At 40.9% G+C, this 10,452-nt stretch overlaps 1 protein-coding gene across 1 annotated transcript; it reads left to right on the top strand.

Moving 5' to 3' along the window:
• Window positions 1-244: 244 nt before the first annotated feature.
• On the top strand, window positions 245-10,084 carry GZMK (granzyme K). The gene is made up of 5 exons (XM_044241245.1): window positions 245-362; window positions 721-868; window positions 6,805-6,955; window positions 7,747-8,016; window positions 9,571-10,084. Exons 1-5 carry the CDS (start codon window positions 299-301, stop codon window positions 9,742-9,744), a joined length of 807 nt encoding a protein of 268 aa, XP_044097180.1. The 5' UTR covers window positions 245-298; the 3' UTR covers window positions 9,745-10,084.
• Window positions 10,085-10,452: the final 368 nt, after the last annotated feature.

Below are 10,452 nucleotides of genomic sequence, written 5' to 3'. Positions count from 1 at the left end.
CACCATGTATAACATGAGTGCTCATACAGATATTGAAGAGGGCTCACTCCTGAAATGAGTTCTTTGTCGCATATACATCAAAAAAGCACTCAAAGCATAGATCTGATCTTCTCAAATGGATTAACACTTTCAAACATAAGTGTGAAAAACCAAGATTCAAGTTCCGCCACTGCCGTCTGAAACACTTGTGGTGAGAAAGATAAAAGTTTCAAGGTCAAAGCTCAGTCTTCAGAATTGTCTTCCTTCACTAATACCATCAGAAAAGTTCATCTGGGCTTCTTCAATCAAAGCCATTAACATGGTGAAGGTTTCTTCTTTTTCTCTGTTTTTTCTGATAGCTGGGGCTTATGTGAATCCAGAGTGTAAGTATCTTCTAGATTTACCACATTTGGGCATCAGATGAATTTCTAGTGATTGTGTTGTTACTTAGAAATGAGAATTTTCCCCCTCCATGTTTATCCCTCGAAACTGTATTGTAAGTTATTATACTTATTATGCTATTTTATATTATTATTAAATTATATATTACATATTATATGTAATTTTACATATTATTAAGTGTACTCTACATGTATTTATTGGTAAAATTATTATAGCTATTATAGGTGATTGTAGGGTGGTTTTTTAGCTTGGAAATGATATAATGACTGTCGGAAGAAGAATTACATGACATAATCTGCTTGGGTCTTTCATATTAAATCTTCGGGTTTTCTCCTGCAGGTTTTGGCATGAAGATTATTGGAGGGCGAGAAGTGTCGCCACATTCCCGGCCATTCATGGCCTCCATCCAGTACCGCGGCCACCACCTCTGTGGAGGCGTGCTGATCCACCCCCAGTGGGTGCTGTCCGCGTCCCACTGCCGCACCCGGTGAGTACCTGCTCTGACCTTGTGTGTTCGAACTCCATCAGCTGGAAGAGAAGCTTGCCTCTCCCGGGAGAGAATTTTTTTTTTAACATTCTAAGTTTAAGAAGCATAGTCATGTTTGATGAATACAGATGTAATATGAAAGGGTATGAATAACGGTTCAATCATATATATGTAGATTCTTTTAACTGAAATAAAGTTAACATATGCAATTAAATTAGTTTCAGGTGTACAACATAGTGATTCAACAAGTATGCACATTATGATAGGCTCACCACGATGGAGGGCATTATAATATTATTGACTTGATTCCCTGTGCTGTAGGTTTCCGCCCTGTGACTTAGTTATTTCGTAACTAGCAGTTTGTACCTCTTCGTCATTTGCCCGTTTTGCCCATCCCCCCCAACCCTCCCCTCTGGCAACCACCAGTTCATTCTCCATTTTTGTGAGTCTGTTTCTCTCTTTTTTTATTTTTATTTTTTCTGTTTATTAGGGGTTTTTGGTTTGTTTTTTAGATTCCACACGTAAGTGAAATCATATGGTATTTGTCTTTCTCTGGCTTATTTCTCCTGACATACCATCCTCTTAAGTCCGTCCACACTGTGGTGAATGGCAAGACTTTCATCTACCCTAGCTTCTGTGATCACAGACCAGCTGGTAGAATCAACTTACCTTCTTGCCCACCCACATTTTCTGCCCTGGGTTTTTCTATTCAGGGAAAGCTGGGCCACCTTTCCCAGTCAGGCCATTGGACAGTTCCAAGTCCTCTGTGGAAGGCCAGGGAAGGCGGCAACAGTAGTAAGTGGAGGAGCAGCCTTCTTGACCTTGTGAGACAGCCTGGGTTTGCATCTCCCCTTTCCCATTTTATTAAAGGAGAATAATAATAGTCACACCTGCTTCATGGGGTTTGGAGGATTAAATAGTGTCTATTTAAATATTTTAGTATGCTTAGCACTTAGTAAACACAGATAAGTTGCAGCCATTATTGCTATATGTGCGAGAAACCTGCTTTGTTAATGGATTTTTAGACCCCTTATATGAACTCCTCTGCCCCGCCTCCCTCCCCAGAGGCCTGAGGCACACAGTTTGGGAATCACAACCCACAGCCCTAAGGAGGCAACAAACTTCCTGGCAGAAAAAGATAGGGGGAAAAAAAGTTATAGATGATTTCTATGAGGAAAGAAAGAGATATTTTTCTGAGATACTTAGAATAATAGCTTTTCTCAAAGCACCTTTCAGTCTATGATTCTCTTACTTCAGCTAAAAAAGTCCCATGCTCTTCTTGGGATGCTGCAACTTTTGCAAAAGGAAAAGCCATAGAAAACCAATTTGGTGTTTTTTGTTGCTTTGTTTACCTGTTGGTTTTGGGAGGTTTGGGTTTTGTTTTATTTTTGTTATTTCTTTCTCTATGTTTCTTTCTTCTGTCTCTTGCCTGAATAAGCCAAGAAGAGATGGGGCCTTCTTTTCTTACAAACATTATAACACTTCACTTAAGATATCTTAACCGTCATGGTTTGCTCTCCAAGCTATGGAACAACTGAATTGACTTGCTTCTCCATGTCTATCGCCTCCATTTTAATAAGACGAATCACAAATTTAGAAATATTGAGTCCTGCACAAAGTGAGAACTTCTGTTTTGTTTCTAAATAGCAGGCTACTGATTTCCAGTTTAATAAAGCTACTTCATTCAAATGGGGTGTTAGCTGCCATAGAAATCACCCCCATGTCACCATCACCTCTTTCTCAGAGTACTTGTCTCCTGGGGACTAGAGAAGCAGAGGGTGACTATCAAGAAATGTTTGTTCAATTCAAAATATGCACATTTTCAGATATCCTTATGGCATACATTCAAGTGGATTCTAAGCTCCCCAGACACAGACCTTGACTTATAAATGCTCAAGAAAGCCTAGATAGAAAGAAGGAAATAAATTGGAAGACTTTCCTTTTTTTTCCCCCAAGTCAAAAACACAGAGTGTGAAGTCCTTCACAAGCCATATAGTGCTATCCAAAAGTAAATAATATTATTCATTTGAATTTAAAATTTTGTCAAGTGAACTTGACTCAAGAGGAGTGCGTCCTCAAACTGACAAATTGGGAAAAAGAACTCTTGGAATAAATGAATGAAAGAAAGAAAGAGAGGGAAGAAGGAAGGGATCGAGAGAGAAAGAAAGAAAGAAAGAAAGAAAGAAAGAAAGAAAGGGAAAGGAAAAACCAACTCTTGCTAAATACCATTTTAAATGGCCAGAGTTCAAAGAACTCCAGAAGATGTGGATCAAATTTCCTCTCCAGGACACTTGGGTGTAAAAATGTAGGCGGATTGGTGCTTGGAAAAATATTAAGCTTTATGAAATCCAAAATATTTATGAAATAGTTTAATGGTGGCTTCCCACAAATGTACTCCCAAGTATCCTGGGGGAATAGCTTACTAACTCCAGCCTCTGCTCTCAGCAAAATGGTAAAGGAGGCCAGATCTGGGGTGCCCCCTTCTCACTACCCAACCATCCATGCAGCTCCTTACTGTGCCTCTTGTTCCCCTCTCTTGGTTGCTTTGCCAAGTATAAAAGGAAACCGGTAAAAAAGCTTGTCTAATCTTATTTTCAGCGTTTCAGTTTATCAGAAGCAAAACTCTCACTAACCCCTTTTCACTGTCTTCCTGAACTTCTCCCCTCACTGAGTACCCCCTCCTCTCACCTGTCTGGGCTATAATTAGATGAGCCCTCCCCTCTTTCCCAGCCCCTTCCACAAGGCCTCTCCCCATCTCAGACAGCCCCTGGGCATCCAGAGTAGAATGGTGTAGATTCAGGCTTGGGGGCTCAAACCAGCAGAGCTTCAATCCTCCTACATTTGCATCCGGGAGCCTCCCCTTAATACCTGTGGGGCTTCCTCAAGTTTGGTCATTTACCTGAGACTCAGTCTTCTCATCTGCAAAGTGGGGTAATCCTAATACCTCCCTCACAGGACTGTTGCAAGGTATAAATGAGGGACACTATGTAAGATGCTTAGCACAAAACCTGGTGCAGCCCAATAACGTACTAAGCGTTAGTTCATGTCATCATGTTATTACCTGTACCTCCCGTGGTAGTCACTGAGGCACATGTCTGATGATCTGGGCGTGCCGAGGATGGGACTGTAACAGCCCCTCTGGGACAGCCTCCCTCCTGTCAGACTAAAGAGACCTCCAGGGAGTCAGGTCCCTGTCTTTGTCAGCCCTGGAGGGGGTGGGTCTAAGCCGAAATACAGCTCAGTGCAGGGGCAAAATGGCAGAAGAAATAAGGGGCCTGAAGGGGCTTGGCATGGGGCTTCCAAAGTGTCATGGGCTTGGAATCACAAAAGCTGTGTTTGAGTCCCTGTTGCCCTCCTTATCCTGTGTGTCACCTTTGGTCAAAGAATTTGTTCACCAATGAGGACTACACAGGGCATCAGCTTGAACAACACTGAGAAAGGCTCTTTTGAGGCCCAATGGAAATGAGGTTTCAACAGACAGAAAAGGATTACTGTGAGCAACACTTTGGTTCAGGCTCTGCATGTAGTTCTCTTCCAGGTTAAGTCATTCTCCAGACAATTCTGCAGCAAAGGCTTCCTGTGGAGAAGCCCTACAATAAACAAGTGAAAAACACAGGGATTATTATGTCTCTGTGAGTTTAAACCCAGATTTAGCTAAGGAGGTGGCATCCTAGAACTCAGCTCAGATAATTCCAGGTAACCAGTGGGCAGAAAAATTGACCTTTGTATTGCAGATTCTAGATGAAGCTATCCGGAAATGGAAGGTCAGAAAGCATTCATGGTCTGCCTGTGTTGTGCTGGGTATTAACATGTCCCAGTGGAGACAAAAAATAACCAAAATATTTCCAAGGCATTAACTAATCAAGGACATTAGTAAAAAGATGAGGAAAACCAGAAACGCTCTCAGCATCCATCCCTTAATCAAAATTCATCTTCCCCACCTGCATGTGTACCCCACAGCCTCCCTTTGTTTGTTATTTGTGCATGTTTCCATCTTTTCTGTTAAAGCAGTAGTCCTGGGGATTTGCTATCATTCTCCACCCTCCCTCCCGTCCACAGTTTGGGTTTAATGAGTATGTTGAATTTGAGTTTGAATCAATCCTAGGAAATCTGATCCACATCCTTTGAGAAATTTCATCCCCATCCTGATTTTGCAATATGCAAACTTTTCAACAAATAGAGCTGAAATTCCCCAAATAAACCAAAATAAACTCTTTTGGTAGAAACCAAAGAGTGGTCATTGCTGGCAGTCACAGTCCTGCCAGAGGCAAACCCACCCCATCATAGTCCTGAGCTCCTGCTTCAAACCTGAAATAATACTTTCTTCCTTTTTCTGTATGTTTCTGTGGCTTTTAAGTCTTATTAATCTTTATGAATCTGTATCTGGGAGTATGTGTTTTTATTTTTAACTGAAGTATAGTTGACATACAGTATTATATGAGTTTCAGATGTACGACATAGTAATTTGGCAATTATGCACATCATGAAATGCTCAGAATGATAAGTGTACTTACCATCTGATATGGAAGTTATTGCAATATTATTGACTAAATTCCTTGTGCTGTATTTTTCATCCCCTTGAGTTATGTTATGACTGAAAGCTTGTGCCTCTTAATTCCCTTCACCTGTTTTGCCCATCTGCCCACCACTCACCTTTGGCAACCACCACTTTGTTCTATGTGTCCATGAATCTGTTTCTGTTTCTGTTTGTTTGTTCATTTGTTTTGTTTTTTAGATTCCACATATAAGTGAAATCCTACGGTATTTATCTTTCTCCGTCTGACTTATGTGAGTGTGGATGTTTTTATTGTAATCTGTCTTGATCTGTCTTTCAAGTGATAACGAGATAGTTATATGTTAAAAAGTGTAAGTCTTTCTAGAATCTTCCTTGCTCTCTCTCTAAAGGATTTGAAGCAGCTTCCTCAAGGCACACATTAAAATGGGACTTTTTTAATAGTCTGTCAAACACCCCAAGGTGTTGTCAAGATCTCAAAAAAAATCCTTCTATTTGCATAACCAGATATAAATTTAGTTTTGTTCGACATGCAGGAAATCAAACCAATTTTGGTATGATTGATATACTGGTACTGGAGCTCTATATGACCAGGGATAAGCAAAACAAAACAAAACAACAGTTGTTTCTTTATCTGACTCACCTGTTTCTATCCTGTAAGTCTTCACAATGGAGTTATCAATGGCAACTAACCCTACAGTGTCTTTACTTCAAATCAGCCATGATTTTTCGCCTTGAGGCAAGTTTTCCTTTCTTGTCCAGATTATCTTTCTAATTGACAGGACAGAACATGGTGTATCTGACAGCCACATAATGATCTTGTTCTCCATGTTGCCCTGAGGTGAGGTCTAGATATACCAGATTAGCAAATGCTGAGTTGAATCTTTACCTTTTAGTTATTAAAACACTTAGCGTTGGGAAGATGAAAGAGCTCTGGAGATTGATGGTGGTGATAAATCAAATATAAATGAATTTAATGCCTCAAAACTGTACACTTAAAAATGTTTTAAATTATAAATTTTATGTTATGTATATTCTACCAAAATTAAAAAAATTAACAAAGATGGGTATACATCTCAACCCACAGCTGGAGAAATGTAATTTCTTTTTACATAAATTAACATAATTTTGTTGTAAACTTGATCTCAATTAGAATTTCACTCCTTTTCACCACAGCAGGATATAAGTTCTGATATTCTTTTGCAATACTAGGGAATTCAGGTGGGGTGGGTCTGAGAGCAGGTCTTTTGGCCCTTGGTATCGTCCTTTCATGCTTGGGTCCACTAAGACCTCCGTTACTCCACCTAATCCAAACAGGTTGCCTTGGAGATGGTGCTTGTTTCTATATGCTCTCCACCATTTGTACTCCCTACTGGGGTCCTTGGGGTCCTTGGGGTCCTCTATTCTCTTTGCTTTTTTTTAGGCATGAAAAAGTCCAGCTTTTCAAAGTGATTTTAGGAGCACACTCTCTCTCAAAGAATGAGGCCTCCAAACAAATATTTGAGATTGAAAAATTCATACCATTCTCAAGAATCATATCATATCGTAAATCAAATGATATTATGCTGATTAAGGTATGTAGTGTTGCCTTCCTTCAATTTCTCTAGCATCCTTATACCCCACAGTTCAGCTGTTATGAACTACATTATGTTTCATCCACATAAAAGCATTTTGTTAGCACCATCCCCATATTTGAGGTAAACGTGACACATTCTATAAGGGCCCCTTTTACTTCACGTACTGCCTTGAAAGAAACCAGAATTTATCACAACTGCATCAGGTCTTGTTTAAACAAAGGAAAACAACCCTGATGCTCACATATGTGGGAGGCAGAACATCCCAAGAAGCCCAATGATCCCCACTGAAAGCTTTTTTCCCCAAATGCTTTTATCATTAGCAAATGAAAAATTCAAGTCCTTTATACAGCCAAGCCAACCAAGTGAATTCAGGGACACATAAGTGAGTTATAACTTAGTCTAGACCATACTTAGTCTAGTCCAAACTTAGTCTAGACCATACTCAAGGGTCTTATCCAGCAGGAAACAGCCCAGCCCTCAAAGTCATGACCTATGGATGTTATTCTGCAGAAAACCATCCAATGCAGAGCAAAGGCCAGTTTGCTTAAGACTGGGCAAAATTCCTGCTTTGTCTAAGCTCCCTCCCCGATCATCATTGAGCTCTACAGGGATTGGAGAGTATTTCGGAAAAGCAACAACCACAAATATAACTGCAGGCTACCACCAAAGTAGATTCAAGAAGAGGGATGCCTTCCTAGACCAAAGGGACCACACATACATTGCTCAGACTAATAACAGAATACTACTGGGGACGAATGTAATAATTTATGCTCTTTTCAATCTGTCAGCTTCACACGGCTGCAACCCTTAACAAACATGTCCAGCTGCTCCACCCAAGCTCCAAAAATGATATCAGAGCTGGAACAAAATGCCAGGTTACTGGCTGGGGAGCCACTGACCCACACTTGTTAAGGAACTCAGACACCCTGCACGAAGTCACCGTTACGGTCATAAATCGAAAACTTTGCAACAGCCCAAGTTATTACAACCACAACCCTATTATAACTGAAGACATGATATGCGCAGGAGATGCCAGGGGCCAGAAGGATTCCTGCCAGGTAAGAGCCCATCAATCAACCAGGCATCTCAAACCCTGTGTTGCCTGCAGTTCAGACTCCACGTGCTCCCTAGCACAGACAAGAGGTATGGAAAGCAGAAATCAGGACTTCAGAGAGTTCCTCTCCATTCCTGCACTAAGTTCTCTGTTCTTTCTCATCTACCAATGTGAATGAGTCATAAGAACTTCACCAACACATAAGCACTCGTTAGAGATCTGTGAATCAGGATGATAGACTACATCTGGTAACTTTTACAGTCTTCTTCCAAGGGATCTTTCTGTCCTTAGAAAGCCTACCAACTCGAAGGGTCACTAGTGGTGACTAAAAGATAACGTCCCTTCCACACCTCCCCATCCCCCCAAACCCACCATTGTAGGTAATCAATAGAGAGGTGTCAGAACACTCAAATTCAAGAAGCTCAAATATGTAGACGGTGTTTCTTAAATAATGTTGACAGACTGACTAAATGGAACAGGGATCATACTTCTCAGAATCTCCTGTTTCCTGAAGCTGTAAAAAAAAAAAAAATTAAAATTAAAATAAATTGTGTGTGTGTGTGTGTTCGTGGTTAAAAGTGGCACGTAGCACAGCTGGATTACTAATTTTTAAGAAACTAAAATGCACTCTTGACATCATACTGTATGAAGTCTTCTCGAGGGGAGGCCATGATGCTTTCAGAGACCCTGAGTATCTGTAGTGCCCCAAGACTGTCGTCCTCCTCAGCCTCTCTTTCCAGGGCCAACAGAGCCTGAAGTGCTGCGGTTGGTGATGCGAGTGGCCGCAGAGGCAAAGATGGCTCTTCAGATCAGAAAGCCCCCTCTTGTCACCCTGTCACTTTCTTTGAGAGAATTGTAGTTACATGCTTTGTTCTGAGTCCTCAGGAATCCCTTCATGGGGCAAGTATTTACAAAGTGTTGTACAGGTGCAGACCGTTATATTCAATCACAGGAGAATGCAAAAACGGGGAAACAAAAATAAGACAGAGTCCCTGCCATTGATGTATTTACTATGATACATTTCTCCTTTCTGCCTGTCTCAGTAGCAACTTGATTTCAGATCCGTGGGTGCCAAAATGAAATCCACAATTTAAACATTTTTTTCATTTCAGCGGATTCCTTTAAACTTTGCATCTACCCATTCCTTGTTGAATAAAGTTCTACAGTCACTGATTATCAAAGATTGTATGTATGTATGTATATATATGTGTGAATATATATATATACACATATATGTGTGTGTATATATATATATATATATATATATATGTAGTCCTAGATTGAGACAGGGATATGGATAGAGAGAGACAGACAGACCAACCCACAGATGGACAGAAACATGGTCCCAGACAGGGTTAGGGACACAGACAGACAGATGGAGAGAATCATTGCCTTAGCCAGAGACAGAGACAACCCACACTGAGTGAGAGGCTATATAGGGCACTCTTCAGGACACAGAGAAACGAAGGATCCACATAATAATCCTTTGAGTAGTGGGTAATTGATGGTAGGAAAAGTTCAGCAGCTTCTCACCAAGTATCTATTTTCTTCTTTCTAGGGTGACTCAGGTGGCCCCTTGGTTTGCAAAGGTGCCTTCTATGCCTTAGTGTCTGCAGGTCATAAATGTGGTGAGGCCAAGAAGCCTGGAATCTACACCCTAATAACCCAGAAATACTGGGCTTGGATTAAAAGCAAACTTGCTCCATCTCATGCAAACCATGACCGCAAATGATTTTCTTGGATCTACCAGTTGCTTGTTTTGCTTTCATAAGATGCTCTAGAGGCCACCTTTGTCTTCATACATAGTTGGGTATAGAGTGGGGCACGGCTAGGGTCCATTCCTGCCCCTAGGATTGATTTTGTCAAGGAATCAAGCTGTCTTTCACATCTGTAACTGCTGTTTCTACTACGCTGATTTCATTCTGAATAAATTTAGAAGACTATGTCCTTGTCTTTATGGAAACGAGGTACAGCAGATGATATGCTCCCCACTCCATTCGCACCCCCACAAAGGGGAAAAAAAAACCCACACCTTCAGCTAGGTATTGCTATGATCTCTGCTGTGATTTTACCCTAAATTACATTTTTAAAATAAGAAACAGTACATTCAAACAAGCCAATTCAAGTGAAGAAAGAATCATCAAGGCTTAGACACATATTTAGGATAGTACTTATTATTGATCTCTGTCATACTGTGTTCCACACAGGATTTAAGGCAATGTACAAAATACCTGTGATAAAACGAAAGGTGAGATTAAAAATAAATATTCCTCAAAAAATTAAGACTAGGGGCACCTGGGTGGCTCAGTGGGTTAAAGCCTCTGCCTTCTGCTCAGGTCATGATCTCGGGGTCCTGGGATTGAGCCCTGCATCAGGCTCTCTGCTAAGCGGGGAGTCTGCTTCCCTTCCTCTCTCTCTGCCTGCCTCTCTGCCTACTTGT

This window comes from Neovison vison, chromosome 1, assembly GCF_020171115.1.
Source record: "Neovison vison isolate M4711 chromosome 1, ASM_NN_V1, whole genome shotgun sequence".
In the NCBI taxonomy this organism is placed as follows: Eukaryota; Metazoa; Chordata; class Mammalia; order Carnivora; family Mustelidae; genus Neogale; species Neogale vison.
Note: the sequence above shows the minus strand (reverse complement) of the source record. Positions and strands in the feature narration are given on the sequence as shown.